This window comes from Chiloscyllium punctatum, chromosome 46, assembly GCF_047496795.1.
Source record: "Chiloscyllium punctatum isolate Juve2018m chromosome 46, sChiPun1.3, whole genome shotgun sequence".
NCBI lineage: Eukaryota > Metazoa > Chordata > Chondrichthyes > Orectolobiformes > Hemiscylliidae > Chiloscyllium > Chiloscyllium punctatum.
Window position 1 is genome coordinate 61,286,204 of NC_092784.1, and position 21,865 is coordinate 61,308,068.

Here is a 21,865-nt window from a genome sequence, read left to right on the forward strand (position 1 = left end):
CAATGAACCCATTGCTTCATCTGTGTTCTGCCAGAGCTGGGATGGTTCCATCCCACAGCATCAGATGTACGGTGGTGGAATGATCGCGTGGTGACCACAACCTTTGTTCAAGATGCCCAAGTGCCCCTCAGTGAGAAGTGACTCAGTTTTGCTCGTTTTCTATTCAGAACATCAGAAGTACTTAAACTGAATGCAAAAGGGCTGCACCTGCTAATAGAGCTCAGTTTCAGGAGAGAGGTATTTGAAGCTTGGCTAATTTTGGGACATGAAACTTTTCAGACCATAGTTATTCTGGTGCTAAATAGATGAGAGACAGATGAAGGGGCAGAGTCATTCCTGTTCACATTAATACATAAATAGATCCACAAGTGCCATAAATCATGCTGCAGTTAAGCTCCAACCCATCAGCTGTTAACCTGACAATAAACAGAGAGTTATTATCTTTTGAAAGAAAATGGAGGTGGTAAACTAGAGAACCACCATGCGCTTTTAACACTTGCATTAACAATGGCTGCGATGAGCTTTGGGGATGTAGAGATTGCAAAAGGAATGATACAAATGCATCAATTTCTGAGAAGCAACGTCCCAAATACAGGACTAAACCACCAGTCACAGCATCCCCACACAAGGATCACCTAACAAGGCGGCAGTTATTTATGCACATGGAATCGGTGCAGAAATAAAATACCCACAAGCTCAACATCATGAAACTGATTCAGCCTCTCAGAATGCTGCAGGATTGAAAGTGCATGAAGATTCAAGGTTGGCTCTGCAGCCCAGACCACAGATGTCACTGACCTCAGAGTGTCCCAAACAGATACATATGGTTCCAATTTCAACACGAGGTCAGGACAACATAAAGGAGTCTGTATGAATGCATTCTACTCTGATCAGAATCACAATCTGTGGCAATGAGGGAACCTTCTTTCTGACATTTCACCCTTCCATGACAAAACCCAGCCTCAGAGTGGGTGCAGTGCACAGACACCAGAATGATTACTGATGTTAAAAGGTTTCTCATTGAGGGGGTTGGTCGCATAGACATCGAATAGTAATCACAGAAACAGACCCCTTAACCAACAATGTTGTGCCAAACATAACACCAGATTAAAGTAATCCCTCTGCCTGCCCTTAGTCCATATCCACATACTTATCTAAAAGTCTCAAATGCCCAAGTGCCTCCATCATCACCCTTGGCAGTGTGCTCCAGACTCTGCCCAAACCATGCCCCTCATCTCCTTTGAGCTTTGGTTTCGTTCTTTCAAGTATGGAGGACATCAATAACCTGCCCTTCACCATAAGGTGAGAACTGAGGGGAGTTCATTGACAAGCCTTTCATATAAATGATGTGGACAGGAGCATAACACAAATAGTTAGTAAGTTTGCAGGTGACACTAACATTGGAGGTGTAGTGGACAGTGAAGAGGGTTACCTCAGATTACAACAAGATCTTGATCAGATGGGCCAATGGGCTGAGAAGTGGCAGATGGAGTTTAATTTAGATAAATGCGAGGTGCTGCATTTTAGGAAAGCAAATTTTAGCAGGACTTATACACTTAATGGTAAGGTCCTGAGGAGTGTTGCTGAACAAAGGGACCTTGGAGTGCAGGTTCATAGCTCCTTGAAAGTGGAGTCACAGGTAGATAGAAGAGTGAAGGCAGCGTTTGGTATGCTTTCCTTTATTGGTCAGAGTATTGAGTACAGGAGTTGGGAGGTCATGTTGCGGCTGTACAGGGCATTGGTTAGTCCACTGTTGGAATATTGCGTGCAATTCTGGTCTCCTTCCTATCGGAAAGATGATGTGAAACTTGAAAGGGTTCAGAAAACATTTACAAGGATGTTTGAGCTATAGGGAGAGGTTGAACAGGCTGGGGCTGTTTTCCCTGGAGCGTCGGAGGCTGAGGGGTGACCTTATAGAGGTTTACAAAATTATGAGGGGCATGGATAGGATAAACAGACAAAGTCTTTTCCCTGGGATCGGGGAGTCCAGAACTAGAGAGCATAGGTTTAGGGTGAGAGGAGAATGATATAAAAGAGACCTAAGGGGCAATGTTTTCACGCAGAGGGTGGTACGTGTATGGAATGAACTGCCAGAGGATGTGGTGGAGGCTGGTACAATTGCATTTGGATGGGTATATGAATAGGAAGGGTTTGAAGGGATATGGGCTGGGTACTGGCAGATGGGACGAGATTGGGTTGGGATATCTGGTCGGCATGGACGGGTTGGACCGAAGGGTCTGTTTCCTTGCTGTACATCTCTATGACTCTATGTCCTGCTTGGGGTCACGACATGCCAGAAGTTACACTGGACTAGCCTCACCAATACTGTGGCTAAAACAGATCAAAGGCTGAGCATTTTGCAATGAGTAACTCATTTCCAAACTCCCCAAAGCCTAGCCACAAGTCAGGAATATGAAGCAACAGTCTCCACTTGCCTCGATAGAGCTCAAACACTCAAGAAACTCAGCACCACCATTTGAAAGCAGCCACTTAATAGAGTCCCAACCTACCACCTTCCACTATTGATGGACAGAGCCAGCACTGTGCACCATATACAGGATGTTCAGCAGTAACTGCTCTAGGCTTATTCAACACCACCTTCGAAGCACAGGAACTCTACCACCTGGAACAGCAAAGGAAGCTGGATAGGAGCACTCCCTCCAAGTTCCTGAACAAGCCACCCACCCTTATGACTTGGGAGTACCTGACCATCCCTTCACCAGCACTGGGTCAAACCCCTGGAACTCCCTTTCAAACAGCTCTGTGGACGTAGCCGGTCAGTGACTGCAACAGTTCACCAACCTCTCCAGGGCAACCAGGGGAAAGGCATGAGACACTCGCCCAGCCAGTGTGGCCCACGCCCAATTCATGAACAAAAACAGAAAGGAGTAAGAGGCATGAGGAGAGAACTGCCCACCTTCTTGGGAGGGGCCATCAATAGGGGACACAGTCAAACTGGGCTGTTTAAGGACTGATGTATGAATAGATCAGGAGCAGCCCTCCTCCAAATTCTTGTTAAGGCTGGAGATTTTACTAAAATTACAATATGGAGGGGACAGAAATCAAGACAAGCTGATGAAATCACGATTCACGCTGACTTCCTCCTGAGCTGCTGTACTTCCACTAAACTGGTAAATGGTTCCGGAGCTCAGGTCAACAATGTGACCATAGATAAAGTAGCAGTGACACAAAGGGATTACACGTTTCGGGGGAATGGAAGCTCATTTTGCAGAGGGGGCAAGTGGAGTTTAAGAGATCGGGTCCAATGCACCTGTTTCCAGGCTGGATTGCAGGAGTAATAGGCACACATGACTAATGCTGTGCTATCCAGCAGGTCTCAATTTCAAGTCTTGTTCCTAAACAAAGAAAAAAGTTTTAATTAACTTGTTTGGATCCAATTTAACAATCCCTGTGGTCCCCACTATCCTGAGGTAGAACCTGGAATCCTGTGATTTTGGGCCAGGAGCAGAGACCCCAGTATTAAACCACAACAGCCCTCAGGTGGTGGTGATCCATCCTAACAGCCTGAACTGAAGAGCCTCCTGCTTCACTGACTCAGCTAGCCAAGCATGTTAAATTCCTGTTGCACGCAAAAGGTTCCATTTATATAATTTGTCACAAGCTCCTGGACTGAATGAATGGAGCAAAGATGCAACGAAAAACAACCCGAGTAAACCAGTGCAACCATTAGCAACTATATTCAAAGCTAAAATGACAAGACTTGCCAGATATACGGAGTATCAAAGGAAACCGCATCCTGCTGTGCTTGGTCATAGGCCACTCTGCAGGCCGAGAGTTACTTTCACTCCCAGCATGACTAAGACCAGGATCGGCCAAGCCCCGTCCTCCCTTCTCTCACAAGACAGCACAGACAAGCAACAATTGAGGGGTGCTGGGAAGTTGCTCCTGATGCTGATTGTTCCTCAGGAAAAGCCAGTACCTTCAGGATAGAAAGGGAATTAAAACAGAAGGGGGAACAAGCTCAATATTTGAGGAAGCATTATAGTAACAGAGCCACTGTTTTAATATCATTTATTGTGAAGTGTAAAACAAGCGGTAAAAAGTAAAAACCAAGCTTACATTTTGTTTTTTTTAAACCTTAAACAGACAACAAGATGCAAAAACAGACCAGCAGCCATTTTCAGTGTAATGGATTTGATTTCAAAACCGTACATTGTCTGGAATGTTCAACTATCATCAACTAAAAGCCGAGTGATCTATATTTAAAATAAAACAAAGAGTATTACCCTGAATTTTTCATTTTTTCCCTCTCCATGTTTTTTTTTTGTTTTTTTTCCTCCTATAGACGGACTGAATTTGAAGATGGAGCTGAGATTACTCTATCTCCTACACTGGCTCAATATGAACATCTTTAAACAGTGATAGGGAACCTAAGCCTACGAATCTTCATCAGTCTGCATCATTGTTAAAAGGAATATTCTTCCCGACGAAACTGCAATCATCCCCCGTTTGCTTCACTGTGTCTGTGGGAGAGAGAACATATTTAATGTGGAAATTAGTGGGGTCACACAATAGGGTTTGCGTGCCATCAGATAGATTCATTTCTATGGCAAATGAATTTCAATATAGATGTGTGAGGTATTACATTTTGGGAGGAAGAATATGGTGGTCACATACTGTCTGGATAATGAGTCTAAATGAGGGAAGAGGAACAGAGGGATCTTGGGGGAAGGGGTGGGGAGAAATACACAAGTCACAAAGTAGTGATGCAGGTTAGTAAGGTCACAACAAAAAAAAACAGCATTAGGGCTACTTTCTACAGCAACAGAACTGAGGAGCAGTTATGAAAATTATATAGAACCTTGGCTATACCACATTGGAAGTACTATACACAATTCTGGTCTCCAAACGCTAAGATATAAAGGAGGTGGAGAAAGAGCAAAGAATCTGAGGACATTCTAACTACCAGAAAAAAAACAAAAGAGTTCACAGGGTCTTTTCTTCAATAAACAGAATGGGCGAGCAAATAGAGATCTTTCAGATAATGAGTGGGATTGATAGGGTTGATGTAGAGAAAGTGCATCCATTTGTAAGGGAGACCAAAAGTAGGGGCTTAAAATCTAAGACACAGTCAGTAATAAGTCACAAAGGAATTCAGGTGAGACCTCTAGAGCCCGAAGGTGCTGAGGATGTGGACGTCACTATCACAGGTTGTACTGAAGCAAACAGCAATGCAATGAGGGGCAAGCTAGACAAGTACATGAGGGGGAAAGGAGAAGGATATGCTAAATAGGGGCTGAGATGAAGCACGGTGGGAGGGAGCTTGGAGGGAAGATGAACTCCAACAGGAACCACATGAACCTAGTGGCCTGTTTCTGTTCTGTAACCTTTACGTGTTCCAAACACAAGCTCATCTCTCCACATTGCTCATGGATTGGGACATAGTCCTAACCTCCAACATTTCAACTTTAACCTAAACTCACTACTCTGAATGGACAGATTGCTAGCTAATTGAGGAGACTTATAAACTGTTAGGATTAGGGGCAGTTTATCTGTTTATTTATAATCAGGCTACATTGATCAGAAACTAGCTTTATCGAAAAACTACTGATATCGCTGAAACTTTGTTTCAGGAAAAATGAATAAAAATATTGAACGAGAAATCTGTCAGGTTGAGGGAAGAGACTAACTGAACAGCTCTTTCAGAGAGATGGCACAAGCATGATGGGCCAATGGCGTCCTCCTGTGCTCTACAATTCTAGGATCAGCTTAAGACAGCATCTCTTCACTGTGTGAAAACTAACCACGGTTCTGAGCCCAGAGGCCCTGATTGCAAATTAATTGCTTCACAGATTATTTCAATAGGGGAAAAGCATTTCAAATGTTAATTCCAATCCATCACGTAAACAGAATAAGCAATTTTCACTTTGACTGGGACGATGAAGACAAGAGAGATTTGTTTCCAGAGTCACTTATGTGTTGCATCCTCTAATGCCCGTTAATGAAATTCTTCAACGGGTCTGCTTTAACATCGAAGTACATCTCATCACCGAAAGACTCAAATGTGACAGTCTTAAGTCTTCTGCTTCATTTGAACCTTCACGAGGAGCAGGGATAGAAAACTGCGTTCAAGAATTTACTGCAAGGTCTCAATCTTCTCTCAGGAAAGCCAGTCCATGTGTCGGATAACTTTGGTGATTGTTATGTAAGGATCTTTGTGACCTTGCCTTTCACCTGTTGCTGATACGCATTGGTTTGGTCACGTATAACATTCCATCTGAGGTGATGAAAGTACATGGTAGGACATCCCACATGATCCAGCACAACTGGGCGGCAATGGCTAAAACGGAATATGTTAACATACCTGGGGGGAGAGACAGGTTTGGGGGGGTAGGGAGTAAGAGAGAAGATGAGGGAGGAGGAATGAGGGGGTTGAGAAGTGACTGGGGGGGACTGAGAAGGCCAGAAAGAGACAGGCAGAGGAAGAGCACACAGAAAGAGAGAAACAGAGGCAGGTTTCAATTCATGTGGCGTCACCTGCATCTAGAAAATGCCACTGGGCAGTGATCAGGAATAAAAGCTTCGGGGAAACGTCACAGCAATAAGTTGTACCATAAACGCTTCCACTGAGTCATCACAGAAGGTGGAACCATCCCACATGTTGGTTCCATTGAGTGTGTAACCACTTAGGTAGAAAAAGAGAGAGAGAGAAAGACCATGGGTGTGTGTGTGTGTGTGTGTGTGTGTGGGTGTGTATTTACTGCAGGCCAGGTTGAGTTGTTCTTAGCCAGAGCATCACGATGGTGGGTCAAGGCAGAGCCGTGTCCAGCAGGCACCCCTGCCATAAGGAGAGGAAGGAGTTAAAACCTGTAGGAAGGAGGGGGGTGCAGACGTACCGGTTGCCCTTGTTGTGCAGGTGGCTGCTGGGGGGCAGGCTGAGGTGCCCCAGGCTGCCCGTAGTAAGCTGCCTGCTGTCTGTAGTACTCAGCCCACGCTGCACTGTAATCCGGTTGGGCTCCTGGTTGTGGTGCTGCTGCTGCTGCTGCCGCTGCCGCTGCCGCCGCTGCCCCTTGGGCATTCTGAGCTGTGGAACAGATTGGGGACACTTAGCACCAGCCACTGTAAAACCCAGGCCCACTACAACATACATGCCAGCCCAGTGTGACATCCACCTCACTCTACTTCACAAACCCTGCTCAACAACAGTATTCCACAACTAAGCACATGGCGATAAACTCAACAAATCAGGCAGTATCCAAGACAACTAACTGAGGCCACCTTTCAGAACACGGACTTCTCTCTCCACACCCTGGCAGGTCTGCAGAACAATCCCAGTTTTTGGTTTGTGTACCACTAATTGAGACTGCCCTGAAGGCATCATACAATCAATGTAACACCTCAAGCAGAGAAATGAGTCTCATCACAACAGCTACAAGGAAGGGGGACACCACCACCAATACCCTCTAACCCAATGGCTCCCACCTCAGCTGGAAAGGCCCCACATTTGACATGGATCTGCCTGGTTACAGCACTGCCCAGGCTGACTAACACCAGTATAACCAACCCTGGGTCATAAAAGCTGCAGGACGGATTCCCCAGTGTGGAAACAGGCCCTTCAGCCCAACCAGTCCACACCGATCCTCCAAAGAGTAACCCACCCAGACCCATTTCCCTCTGACTAATGCCCCTAACACTACGGGCAATTTCCCATGGCCAATTCACCTAACCTGCACATCTTTAGATTGTGGGAGGAAACCGGAGCACCCGGAGGAAACCTAAGCAGACACAGGGAGAGTGTGCAAACTCCACACAGACAGTCACCTGAGGTTGGAATCGAACCTGGGACCCTGGTGCTGTGAGGCAGCAGTGTTAACCACTGAGCCACCGTGCCGCCCTATTTCAGTTGCTCTACTGAACATTTACACAGCACAGAACAGTACAGATCCTCCAGCCCTCAATGTTGCGTTGAACTTTTATCCTACTCTACCATCATACCAGCATCCATACCCGTCATTTTACTCTCATCCATGTACCTAGCCAAGAGTCACTTTAATGTCCCTAGTGTAACTGACTTTACTATCACTACCAGCAGCACATTCCACACACCCACCACACTGTGTAAAAAAAACCTTTGACACCTTCCCATACCTTCCTCCAATCAACTTTAAATGATGCCTGCTTGTGACAGTCATTTCCACCCTTGGAAAAATTCTTGGACTATTCTATTGATGCCTCTCTTCATCTTATACATCTCTCATCCTTCTTTGCTCTAATGAGAAAAGCCTGAGCTCCCTCTACCTTTCTTCAGAAGACATGCCCTCCAGTCCAGGCAGCATTCTGGGAAATGTCCTCTGCACTCTCTAAAACTTCCACATCTTTCCTATACTGAGGCGACCAGAACTTAACACAATATTTAAAGTGTGGTCTAACCAGGGCTTTGGGGCTGCAGCATAATCTCACCTTTAACCCTGTAATCTGCATTCAAATTTGGCCTTCCAAAATTTATCACTTCACATTTTTCCAGGTTGAACTCCATCTGCCACTTATCAGCCCGGTTCTGCATCGTCTCAAAGTTCCATTGTAACCTCCAGTAGCCCACCACCCCTCCAGCCTTCATGTCATCGGCAAACTTACTAACCCACCCTTCCACTTCCTCATCCAATTCATTTACAAAAATCAAGGGCGGCTGAGATCCCAGAACAGATCCCGATGAAACAACACTAGCCACTGAGCTCCAGGGTGAATACTGTCCATTTATACCACCCTGTCTTCCATGGGCCAGTCAATTCTGTATCCAGTCAGACAGGTTTCCGTGTCCCATGCTTCCTTCCTTTCTGAATGAGCCTACCAAGGGGAACTGGATCAAACGTCTTTTTAAAAGTTCAAATACACAACTGCTGCTCTACCTTCAATGTGTCTGGTCACATTCTCAAATAATTCAATAAGGTTTGTGAGGCATGACCTGCCCCTCTCAAAGCCATGCTGACGATCTCTAATCAAACTATGGTATCATAGTAGTGAATACAGAAGCAAAATATTCATTATGGACCTCCCCTAACTCCGTGCACAAGTTCCCTCCACTATCCTTGACTGGCCCTACCCTCATGTTTCTCACGTGTTGAACGCCTTGGGGTTTTCCTTAATCCAACCCGCTAAAGCCTTTTTATGCCCCCTTCTTGCTCTCCTTAGCCCATTCTTCAGTTACTTCTTGGCTACCTTGTAACCCCCTAGAGCCCTGACTGATCCTTGCTTCCTCAGCCTTAACTAAGCTGCCTTCTTCCTCTTGACTGGATGTTCCACATCCCTTGTCACCCAGGGTTCCTTCACGCTACAATCCCTTCCTTGCCTCAGTGGAACAAACCAATCTAACACTATCAGCAAGTGCTCCCAAAACTACCTCCACATTTCTGTCGTACACTACAAGGGGATGTTGGCTGCACAGTTTTCAAAATGGGGTTCAGAACACCACCAAGTAGGAAAACAGGTGAAAGGCTGAAGGTTCACCCATGAGTTCTGGATCGGAGCTGTGAACCCAGGCAAATCAGAACCTTCATTCTAATGCTTGGCTTAAAATTCCCTGGATGCATGTGGTCAGGTTTAGCCAGTCTGTGTCTGACCATAGGACACTAGCATCACATGGAATACACTGGAAGCAAGACACAGCCGGCTGCTGGACAGCTAAAGGGGGAAACTGAAAAATGTCTCAGTTATCCAGATGCCAGTGTAGACCTGAGGGAGTGCTGCACTGTCAGCACAGACACAAAACCAAGGCCCTGTCTATCTCCTCAGAAGTATGTACGTTCCCATAGCCACTGTGACTATTGTAATCTGGCCAACCAAAGAACAGATCATTCGCCATTATTATTTTGCTTTCTTATGGGATCTTAGTGAGCACAAAAGGGCAGCTATGTTTGCTACATTACACCAGTAACTGAACTTAAAAGCACGTGGCTGGTAGTAAGGACTTGGTGAAAGGTGCTACAGAATGCAGAGTTGTGGCGTTCCTGGTACGGCTGGAACTTGGAGATGCCAGAGCCCTGAAGTAGGAGCTTCACTCTGCAGCCAGCTGGGTAGGCTCGAGTGGTGATTCGGTCTCGGAGTTCAGCTCTTGGAGAACAAAACCAAGTTTAATTGTAAAGTTCCCAAAGTTAAAGCTCAACAAAGCTAATGATCGACAGTGCAAGAAGCAGACTTGTGATGAATGAGTGCTGACCTTGTTTCTTATAATACTCCTCCCATGCCTTTGTATAATCCTGCTGGGGACCAGGCTGCTGGCCGGGCTGGCTCTGCTGACCTGAGAAAGGGAAAGCAAAAAATAAGCCTGAGAGAATATCCCAGACATGAGAAACAGGACTGAAGAAAGGCACTTCTAGACCATGGGAAAGACCAATGGGAAGCGAGGGAAGTTCAACTGGTCACTGAGCTGAATTAGCAAGTGGATTCTAGGATCAGAAATAACAAAAACATACTGGTCAGGGCTTCACCCTTGCTTCACTGTCACTGGGTCAAAACCCTAGAATCCCCTCTCTAATGGCATTGTGGGTCTACCCTACAGCAGGTGGGCTGCAGCGGTTCAAGGCAGCAGCTCACCCCCCACCTTCTCAAGGGGCAACGAGGGACAGGCTATAAATGCTGGGCCAGCCAGCAACACACTCATTCCAGAATAACTTTAAAAAGAAAACCTCATCTCAGTTTTAAAATTAACTCATTTATTTCTAAACTGCGCTCCCTTAATTCGACATGACCCCACTGCCAGAGAAGGTTGTGGAGGCCAGGTCACTGAGCATATTTAAGACTGGGAGATAGGTTCTTGAGTATCAAGGGGATCAAGGGTATACGGGGAGGTGGTGGAAGAATGGGGTTCAGAAACTTATCAGCCAGGATTGAATGGTGGAGCGATGGACTGAATGGCCTAATTTCCACTCCTATGTCTTACAGCCTTATAAGTGGAAGCATCTATACAAATAGACCGTAGGCTGTTATAATCTGTTCCTGCTCCTGTTTATTAGCTTCAAAATCAAAATCAGCAATATTCATACCAGCCCATTACAATCCAACCTGGTGATAAACTACTCAAATACAGGATGGGGTTTGAAGAGAGGGGGAAGCAGTGGTGGTTTGAGAAGAAAGAGAAAGCACAAACAATGCTGTAGCAAGCTCGTTTACTTAGCACGAGCACAACGGCACGAGCGACGCGCAGGCGGAGAGCGCGAGCGACGCGCAGGCGGAGATAGACACCTAGTTTCTTGTAGTATTCCTCCCATGCTTTAGTGTAATCAGGCTGTCCTCCTGGTCCTTGAACTGGAGGTTGCTGAGTTGGGTCTGTTTAAAACAGTGGAAAGACAATTAAAACAGCATTATCGGGAACAGCAACCTTCCTGTAGACAGTGACAAATCTACAACAAAACAGAAATTGCCACAAAAACTCCGATGTGGCAGCATTTGTGGAGAGAAAGCAGTTAACATTTTGAGCCCAGTGACCCACCTTCAGAACATACATTTAGATTCTAGATTCAAAACATTAACTTGGTTTCTCTCTCCAGTTTTACATCCAGCTGAATGATCGCTTCTACCTCGAAGGCAGGATGTAAAAGTGTTCGAGTCCTACTCAGAAGGAGTAAAAAAAAAATCTACACTGACACTGCACATGAATCCACTTAAGCTTAGCTGATTTTAAACTAGCACAGAAGCTCACTCTGGTTCCACAGGGTGACCTTTCATTTAAACATGCTCGCCATGGGAAACAACACAGCCACCATCTTACCTGGCCCTGGTGGAGCAGCAGCTGGCTGCTGGGGTGGTACAGGTGCAGGAGGCTGCTGGTAATATTGTTGGTAATAGGCAGCCCAGGCAGCTGCATTCGGATCGCCAGGAGCTTTACCTGCACCACAAAACACAGTATTCATATTCCAGAGAAGGGAACAGACCCCCAGTAACTCTCATCCCCACCCCAAAAAGTTAAAATGGAGCATGACCAAGGCCAGGTATTAAAAAGTATTTTGGAAATGCATAATGAAAGGCATCAGCACAGTTTTGTGGAAAACACCAAGTACTCAAACACCAAGAGCTCGTGAAATGGTGAACAGAAGAGGAACAGGAAGAATTCAAGCTCTGGAAGTAATTGTTAGAAAGTTTCAGCAGTCAGGTCTCAGCAGACAGACAAGTACCAGAAAGCACAATGATACACAGATTCAACAAGTACTCTTGGCAGCCCAATCATCAACCGACTTGAGATCTAAATGAGGCAAACTCAGGTGAGGAATTAAAGTTATGAATAGCAAACAACTGCTTCTTGCAGGGAAATTTGGAATATAGGGATCAAAATATCAAATTTAACTAAAATCAAAAGTTGATGATGAATGGTGGATAATTTAAGGGAGGCTGATTTGGAAAGTGAAGCAATGTGACAGGGCAGGGAACTGGGATTAACACAAAAGCTGCTGCAGTTCTGCTACATGGGAGAAGTGAAATGGCCACCCTATTACTAACTCAACATATTAAGTACTAATAGTTAAGAAAGGACATTTTTGTTTCATGAGGAAGATTTAAAGATTGGGACAGGAACCCTGGCAGGATAGCGCAGCTTAAAAAAAGACTTGTTCCAGGTGTTAGTTCCATGAGAATGATGATGAGGACCCTTTGAGAGGAATGGCAATGAAGCAACTGGTTACTTACAGAGAACTGAGCTAACAGTCCAACTTGTACTAGTTTGATTTTGTACATGACTTTTGAGAATTCGGTTTGTGAGATGTGGAAATGGATACTGCTGTAAGTGACCGTGAACCCACAGGATTGTGGATAGACTGGAACTGGATTAGACATGTACGAGAGGGAAGGAAACCAGACCTGGGGCTATACGCGAATCCAGTTCCAGAAACACCGGACTCATGTTTAGGATTGAACAAAGGGAGGGATGAACGAGCATCTCAGAGGGCAGCCCAGGTCATGTAACTGACTGAGCTAGCATGCTTCAGTACTTGCAGATTCTGAGAAAGTGTGGCTAAAACAATGTGAAGGAAGCCAGAAAAGGTTAGTAATTACTTGGGTCGTGTGGTCCAGGCGGCTGCCACTGTTGGTACGTGTTGCCCCAACCTTGAGGAGGATATTGATGTGGAGGAGGTGGCCCACCAGCAGCAGGACTGTCAGGGAAGAATGGTGGTTAGACATTTCAGCTCACAACAGTTAAAGATCCTCAAGCCTCTTGGCTCATCCACACCCTTCTACATCCGATTGGAAGTGTACTTACAGTGAAAGAGTGTGAACCACTGATACTCCTGTCACTGATGACACTCAGTGCCTGCATCAGTACAGCCCTTTCAGTGGAACCCTTTCGTAACTAGGGTCGAGAGCAGCAGACAATAACCAGAGCAGGCACTCACTGAGCCAAGCTGCTGGGAACAAGCGGGAAGTAAACTTATTTGCCTTTTCAACACAAGTTTCACACTTGGGAGAGGTAATCAATGATCTTAGCAAGTTTTGAGAAGATTTGTAGCTCAGGTTGAGGTTTCAGATGTAGGTTTGCTCACTGAGGCGGAAGGTTCATTTCCAGACGTTTCGTTACCTTACGAGGTAACCTCTTCCATGGACCCCATGTGAAGCAATGCAGAAAATTCCTGCTTTGTATTTATATGTTTGGCTTTCTTTGGGCTGGTGATGTCATTTCCTGTGATGAAGTAACTTCCTGTTCCTTGCCTCAGGTGGTGGTAGATGGGGTCAAACTCAATGTGTTTGTTGATAGAGTTCTGGTTGGAATGCCATGCTTCTAGGAATTCTCGTGCATGTCTTTGTTTGGCTTGTCCTAGAATGGATGTGTTGTCCCAGTCGAAGTGGTGTCCTTCCTCATCCGTATGTGAGGATACTAGTGAAAGAGGGTCATGTCTTTTTGTGGCTAGTTGGTGTTCATGTATCCTGGTGGCTAGTTTTCGGCCCGTTTGTCCAATGTGTGTTTTGTTACAGTCCTTGCACGGTATTTTGCAAATGATATTAGTTTTGCTTGTCGTCTGTATAGGGTCTTTCATGTTCATTAGCTGCTGTTTTAATGTGTTGGTGGGTTTGTGGGCTACCATGATGCCAAGGGGTCTGAGTAGGCTGGCAGTCACTTCCAACATGTCTTTGATATAAGGGAGAGTGGCTAGTGTTTCTGGCCGTGTTTTGTCTGCTTGTTTGGGTTTGTTGCTGAGAAATCGGAACACTGTGTTCATTGGGTACCCATTCTTTTTGAAAACACTATTGGTGATTTTCCTCTGCTCTGCATAGTTCCTCTGTGCTGCAGTGTGTGTTGGCTCATTGAAATAATGTTCTGATGCAGCTTCATTTGTGGACAAGCCAAACAAAGAAATGCACAAAAATTCCTCGAAGCATGGTATTCCAACCAGAACTCTATCAACAAACACATCAAGTTAGATCCCATCTACCACCCCCTGAGAAAAGGAGCAGGAAATGACATCACCAACCCAAAGAAAGCCAAACATATAAATAGAAAGCAAGAATTTTCAGCATTGCTTCGCCTGAGGCCCACTGAAGATGTTGCCTAGTAGGGTGATGAAACGTCTGGAAATGAACCTTCCAGCTCAGCGAGCAAACCTACATCCGTAATCAATGATCATTTGACAGGAAATGACAATAAAAACACAGGCACGTCTCCAGCAGTGGAAATCCATATCCGACAAACCTTCTCTGAAAGTTACATGAACCCTGACTTTAGATAAGCTGCCCAACCGCGTTTGGAGTTATCTCAAAAGCAGAGACAGTGGAACCCTGGCCATGGTGCTGGGATACTGCTGCGACCCAGTTTCCTGGAAGGCCATCATAGTTGACACCAAGTGAGCACTTCAGATCACCAAGTACACTCCCAGCCTCCGGGCCGGAAGTAACAAAACACCATGTAGCAACGAATATGTAAACATTCCCACATGTCATGTATTTTAAAGCAGTGTCCTTGCTCACCCACACACCATTCCATTCAGAAGACCATCCTGATCCCAACTCAATCACACGGCAAAGAGACAGGGAATACATATTACACAAACAGACCGTTGACTTACTGAGGTGGAGGAGCTCCTGGGGGTCCTTGGGTGAAGGGCCCTGGCTGGAAAGGTCCCATCGGACCAGTAGGCATTGGAGGTCCGACAGGACACAAAGGACCCTGAAAACAGAACATTTTTTGCTTCAGTACAAGAGTCAAGTAAACTTCTATCCTGATCTTCAGTCATGGACTTGCAAGCATAGTTGTTGGCAGATGACTTGATAAAATAACTTGCATCAATTCCTGCAAATGGAGTGTGTGTTTTAAATCGGTTATAAACCTAATGAATGGTGCCGTTACCTCAATCTTCTCCTCAATGAGCTGTTTAGCATGGTCAATCTGTTGAGGTGACCCTCGGATGGTGAAAAGTTTAAAGTTTGGATCACCATTAGGCGGGGGCTGTCTTTGCAGTTCCACAAATGCACCAGTCTGTTGGTTTATTGCCTTCACATTCTCGCCACCTGCAAGGTTCCAACAATTTATATTAATGATGTGGATGCGAACATAAGTTTGCTGATGACACCAAAATTGGAGGTCATGTGGACAGAGAAGGAGGTTACCTCAGATTACAACAGATGGGCCAATGGGCTGAGAAGTGGCAGATGGAGTTTTAATTCAGATAAATGAGAGGTGCTGCATTTTGGGAAAGCAAATCTTAGCAGGACTTATACACTTAATGGTAAAGTCCTAGGGAGTGTTGCTGAACAAAGAGACCTTGGAGTGCAGGTTCATAGCTCCTTGAGAGTGGAGTCACAGGCAGATAGGATAATGAAGGCAGCGTTTGGTAAGCTTTCCTTTATTGGTCAGAGTATTGAGTACAGGAGTTGGGAGGTCATGTTGTAGCTGTACAGGACATTGGTTAGGACACTGTTGGAATATTGTGTGCAATTCTGGTCTCCTTCCTATTGGAAAGATGTTGTGAAACTTGAAAGGGTTCAGAAAAGATTTACAAGGATTTTGCCAGGGTTGGATGGTTTGAGCTAAAGGGAGAGGCTGAACAGGCTGGGGCTGTTTTTCCTGGAGCGTCGGATGCTGAGGGGTGACCTTATAGAGGTTTACAAAATTATGGGAGGTATGCATAGGATAAATAGACAAAATCTTTTCTCTGGGGTGGGGGAGTCTAGAACTAGAGGGCACAGGTTTAAGGTGAGAGGGGAAAGATATGAGAGAGACCGAGGGGCAACTTTTTTTCACACAGTGGGTGGTACATGTATGGAATGAGCTGCCAGAGGATGTGGTGGAGGCTGGTACAATTGCAACATTTAAGAGGCATTTGGATGGGTATATAAATAGGAAGGGTGTGGAGGGATATGGGCCGGGTGCTGGCAGGTGGGACTAGATTGGGTTGGGATATCTGGTCGGCATGGACGGGTTGGACCGAAGGGTCTGTTTTCGTGCATTTTAACTGTAATTTTAACTTAACTGTAGCTCAGCAATGTAACCAAATCGCTCTCTACATAAAACAAAAGATAGGAGTTGCTCTATTAATAATGTTGTAGAGGTGTGCAGAACATTTGCAGCGAGATTAGTTTATTAAAGCTGTACCACTTCAGGTTTCTGTCCCAAGTCATCCCTTCCCTTGCCTTCTGCTCCCCAGCACCCCCACAATGCCTCGAATCAATCAAACCAAATAAGGTGCAGTGAGAAACCACAATGGAAAGAAAACAAAACAAATTTGTGCACAAAGATGTAACGTAAAAATCATTCTGACTCAACCACTGACCTCTGCCAATGACTAATCCACACTTGTGGCTGGGGACAGAGAAAGCCATCTCTCCTCCAGGGGGGCCCATCCCCCACGTGCCTTGTCCCCTTCCCCTTCCTCGGCCAGGCCCAGGCATACCAGGTCCAGGAGGACCAGTGGGACCAGCCTGCATAAGCACACAATTTACAACACCAAGTCAGAGAATAAGACAGAACATTCACATCATATGAGAATTCAGAACACATTCGGAGATGGACTCGAAGTAAGATCACCTGGATGAACTTGCTAATTCAGGTATTCTGCAGTGGAATGAACATGAAAAGTTGTTTGCAGCATCCACTGTCATAAACTCAGCACGTCAAACAAGCAGCACCCCAAAAGGCTTTAAAGTTGGAGCAAAGTATCTATCTTAAACCAGATGTGGTCAATGCTTTTCCTGGCTTGCTAAAGCTGAAAACAAAAACTGGCCAATTAAAGCCAGCTCCCAAATTTCTCACAAGAATGACCTCAATACAAGATAAGGAAGCTATTTGGAAGTTTAAGTCTACACCCTATTCAATTAGGTCATTGCTGATTGGTAACTCAACTCTAATGTATATTCTTGAACACCTTTAAAAAGGTTTTAAAAAGCTCCAGTGGACTCAGTGCTGGAAGCTTCCAATGCCCCAGTATCTAAAGCTGTTTGGTCAAAGAATTCCACATTGCTACTTCCTCCAACATCTTTACGTCTGATTGGATCAGAACCTCCCCACTGCTAAGTGGGGAAAGTAGCAAGTTAATGTAATTTCAATGATGACTTCAGCTCTCTTGCATTGTCAAACAGTTTGAGCTTTCCTGTGGGGACAATTCCCGAGTGTACATGGTGCTTGACAACAGGTCGGTCTCTGTCACACTCTCCCTGCTGTGGGAACACTCCAACACGCTTGGAGGGACGTTGTGGCTCCAGATCCCTTCCTTACCACAAGCCAGCATGCTACTGGAAACTTCATAGAGAAATCCAACAGGCAGTGTTGTGGGAAGTGATCCAGCACACTGGAGAGGAGCAAATGAGGTCAGTGTGTGTCTGGGTGGGAGAGCAGAGGAGGAAGGTACGATGAGCACCATGCTGCAATTGTGACTCCATCACTTGAATCTAAATAAAGCTGACTTCTTGCACAGCAAATGTGGCTGGGAATATTAATCATGTGGCAGCACAACCCAGTTTACACTAAACGAAATCAGGTTAACACTTTTGTTAACAGCATCTTGCATGGTCAAACTTAAGCTCAAAGATGGTAGCAACTACAAATCTGCAAAACAGAAACTGCTGGAAACATTTGGGTCAATCCACTTGCAGAGAGAAGCTGGCTCATTCAATCCAACAAAAGATCACAAATTGAAATATCAATCTAACCACCTCCTCCTGACCTCAGACAATGATTATTTCCAAAAGAGATTTTAACAAGAAATCTGTGTGGAAATGGTGAAATAGATCATATCAGTACAATAAACCAATTAGTAAGCTGTAGATTAGATTAGATTAGATTACTTACAGTGTGGAAACAGGCCCTTCGGCCCAACAAGTCCACACCGACCCGCCGAAGCGCAACCCACCCATACCCCTACATCTACCCCTTACCTAACACTACAGGCAATTTAGCATGGCCAATTCACCTGACCTGCACATCTTTGGACTGTGGGAGGAAACCGGAGCACCCGGAGGAAACCCACGCAGACACGGGGAGAATGTACAACTCCACACAGACAGTCGCCTGAGGCGGGAATTGAACCCGGGTCTCTGGCGCTGTGAGGCAGCAGTGCTAACCACTGTACCACCGTGCCGCAAACTATCTTTGAAGAGGAAGCTATCCTCCAGTCATAGTAAGGTAACTAAAACTTTTATTTATTTCAAAATAATTGAGTTATTGACTTTTGGTCTGCTCAATCATGTTGGAATTTGAAAAACTAAGCATCTGTCCTCTTGTTTTACCATTGCACAAGTTCATATTACATTTTTTCAGCATTCAAGTGGGAACAGAAGCTCAAGTCTAATTTCAAAAGTATTCCTCAAAAACTATTTAGAAATTCAACACAGATCATACCAACATTATGCAAGGTTACCAATTTTCATAAGCCTATTGCTGATTTGAAAACATTTCTTTCAACACGATGGAACAGACAACTCTCACCCCATGTAATGGAACTGGATGAGTGTCAAGATCTCAGGGCAGGTATTGCCAATCGCTGTGTTCACCACCAAAGATCCCTATTTAGCTGTGTGCCCTGGCATAACCCAATCACAGGCAACAGCACATCGGCTGTGCAGAGTGGAAACTTTAAAGATAGCATATGGCGAAAAGAACGGGTAACAAAGACAATTTAGAAGGTTCATTGGTCATCTTGACAACACCTCCCAAAAGACATCAGGCAGCCACAATCTGATTTGACCCACAGAATAGTCTCTCAGACAGGCAGGCATCAATTGTGTTGGAAGCCCGGGAATGTAAAGCATGGAGAATGAATCATGCATGAAGGAGCAGCCTACAAAATGGGCTGCACAGCATGAAATTCACTGAAAAAAGGTTCTCAAAGTCAGCTTGGAATCCCAGAAAAACCAATTTACTGAGGTTTAGGACTGCACTTTAATTTTATATTGCTCATTCCTGACACACATTGGCGTGCAACACTGATTTCAAATGCCAACATGGATGCCTCTCTGCTGGTTTGCCTCACCATCCTTTGGGAAAAAAAATGGACTAATAAGGAGAGGCCTAACTATCCATGGAATACTCTCCACCTTTAGGCGTGGAGAGTAAAAGGGCAGGAAATCAGGAAGGAAGAAAAGTGAGAATAAAACTCTACTCCATACCCGCACGTTCTGCAGAAGGTCAGTTATTATTTGTGCAGCATGCTGGCATCTCTCTGGAGGCCCCATTACATGTGCTATCTTATCTGGCGTAGACCCATCATCTACGGGATGAAAAGGAAAAGGACTTTATTTAAAGATGAAAGTTAGCAGTTCCAGAGCAGCCGCAGTATGCATCACAGAAATTAGTCCAACTGGAACAGACAGCACCTGAAACAATGAACCAAATTTCCAAAAAAATCCGCAGTTTTTAAGCCAGGGGATGCAGAGAGCCAACTGTCATATTCACCCTCATTGCTGACACGAGAGCTCAATCACACCCCAGTGGGTGCAATGTTTTCAACAACAGGCAACATTGTTGCATGCACTCAGAACTTGAGTATCATGGCTTTCTCAGGGGGTGGTAAAGAGATGGAATCTATATTCTTCACCATACATCAGTCCCTGGTCAAGGGGAGGGGACAAGTTCCCAGATAGTGACTCAATGGGCCCCTGGATCTGTTACAGCTGACAGAGCAGGCAGCAGCAGAATAAGCCTGTACTGACAAGAATAAACCTCTGAACATCCCTGCTGCATTGCTCAATCTTCATATTATTCCAGGCCAGCAGCTCAAAAACAAAACACAACAACATTCTCTAGATGGGGTTTTAAATTGAGGAATACTGCTTATAATTAACCTTCAGCTCCCAGTCAGGTATCTAGGGGAGGGAAGCAAGGGAGAAGAGAGCCACAACAAAAAACATTATGCCCCAAGACAAAGATAACAGTAACATTGGCACCTTGCACACCCACTCAGACCAACCCAAATTATCTACAAAGGTGTACACTAGAGGATTCTGAACACATTCCAGTGGTTCTCTGTAAAACAACCTCCCAGGCAGTGTCTCGGTTTCCCCGAAAACAGCTTTAACAATAGTGGGTCTTCATCTACTGCAACAAGGGGGTATTGCAGAAGGTTGAACCTGGAAAGAAGTATTCACTTGTGCTAACAGTGAGTGGTTTAGGACAATTCATTAACTCAGTATTTTCACACTCACATGGGCCTACATATTCCCATCTGGAGGAGTCTGATTGATATTTAGGTTTCAGGTACTCAATGGGGGTGATGGGACTGACCTGGTTTGAACTGTATTCGCACTCCAGCATCATTCTGAATTTTCTTGATCATTTCTCCACTGCGTCCAATCACAATTCCCACTGAATGCCGTGGCACTGGTACCTAGAGTGTAAGAGTTGATTGATAAAAATCACTGCATTTATACCTTCTCAAACATTCACACAACACCCGACCATGTTTCCCACTACCTTCAGGGACCTGTGCACACGCACACATCCCCACCCAACCCCCCACCCCCCTCCCCAAGACTCCTTTGATCTTGACTATTCAACGGGTAACCTTGTTAGCCCCTCAGCAAGTGTAGTGCCTCACACTTTTCTGGAGTGTTCCATTTGCCCAACTATCTAGTTCATTGATATCCTCTCGCAGTTAAGAGCTGTCCTTCACACTAATCCCCTATCGGTTTTCATGCTGTTCACAAACATCTTGACCATGCTCACCACATTGAAGTGCAAATCATTAACAAATACCGCAAACAGCAAGGGCCCCAGTAGGAAACGCGCTTGTGGAACCCCGTGAAGAGAGACTTTGAGGGACAGAAGCAATGCTCTTACTATTGACCTTTGTTCTGTGTCTCAGATAATTTTGCATCAATGCCTTGGATCCCACAGACTCCGTTTCTTCACCAGGCTGCACTGAGAGGCCTTATCAAAGCCTTGAAGTCCATGCAGACATCAGATGCGTTACCCTCATCAACACTCCAGGTTACCAACTCCATAAATTAGATCAAGTTGGTCAAATGCGGACCTCCCATAACAAATCCATGCTGACTTGCGCAGATAAGCCAGTCTCTCTCCAAGTGCAGATATATTCTATCACTCAGAATTTGTTAATAACTTCCCCAGAGGTTAGAGTGGCCTGTAATTTCATGATCCACCCTTCCTTCACTTTGATAACTGATTGACATTTGCAATCCTCCAGTCCTCTGGCAGCTCTCTTTTAGCCAGAAAGGATTTGAATATGAGCAGGGTCTCGCATATTCTCTTCTTGCCATCTCGACTGGGCCAATGAAATGACCACTTGTACAGTTGCTAAACTCTATTGCTATGGGGGAGGAGAGGGGAAACTGATGGATCTGCTTTCTATTTCAGATCCCAAGTGCAGGGTTGTCCCACAACCAGAAACACACTCCATACCTATATCTGTGCCTTGGCTCCAGCATCGTGAGACTAGCGGCTAACCCTTGGCCTAGGTCAGAATGTCAGGACTAA

The 21,865-nt window shown here is 45.2% G+C and overlaps 1 protein-coding gene across 3 annotated transcripts in view; it reads right to left on the reverse strand.

The window, feature by feature from the left end:
* Positions 1-4,015: 4,015 nt before the first annotated feature.
* khsrp (KH-type splicing regulatory protein) overlaps positions 4,016-21,865 on the reverse strand; it is a 45,242-nt gene continuing 27,392 nt past the window's right edge. For 2 of the 3 annotated variants that reach the window (XM_072564419.1, XM_072564418.1), the window contains 11 exons: positions 20,654-20,756; positions 19,540-19,640; positions 16,710-16,857; positions 15,287-15,447; positions 15,006-15,106; positions 13,003-13,100; positions 11,726-11,842; positions 11,200-11,283; positions 10,175-10,255; positions 6,858-7,045; positions 4,016-4,484 (listed from right to left, as the gene is read on the reverse strand). In XM_072564419.1, the coding sequence (XP_072420520.1) occupies positions 4,476-4,484; positions 6,858-7,045; positions 10,175-10,255; positions 11,200-11,283; positions 11,726-11,842; positions 13,003-13,100; positions 15,006-15,106; positions 15,287-15,447; positions 16,710-16,857; positions 19,540-19,640; positions 20,654-20,756 (1,191 nt within the window). In that variant the 3' untranslated portion in view covers positions 4,016-4,475. Of the gene's footprint in view, positions 7,046-10,174; positions 10,256-11,199; positions 11,284-11,725; positions 11,843-13,002; positions 13,101-15,005; positions 15,107-15,286; positions 15,448-16,709; positions 16,858-19,539; positions 19,641-20,653; positions 20,757-21,865 lie in introns of all 3 variants that reach the window. The other variant, XM_072564417.1, reaches the window with a different exon arrangement.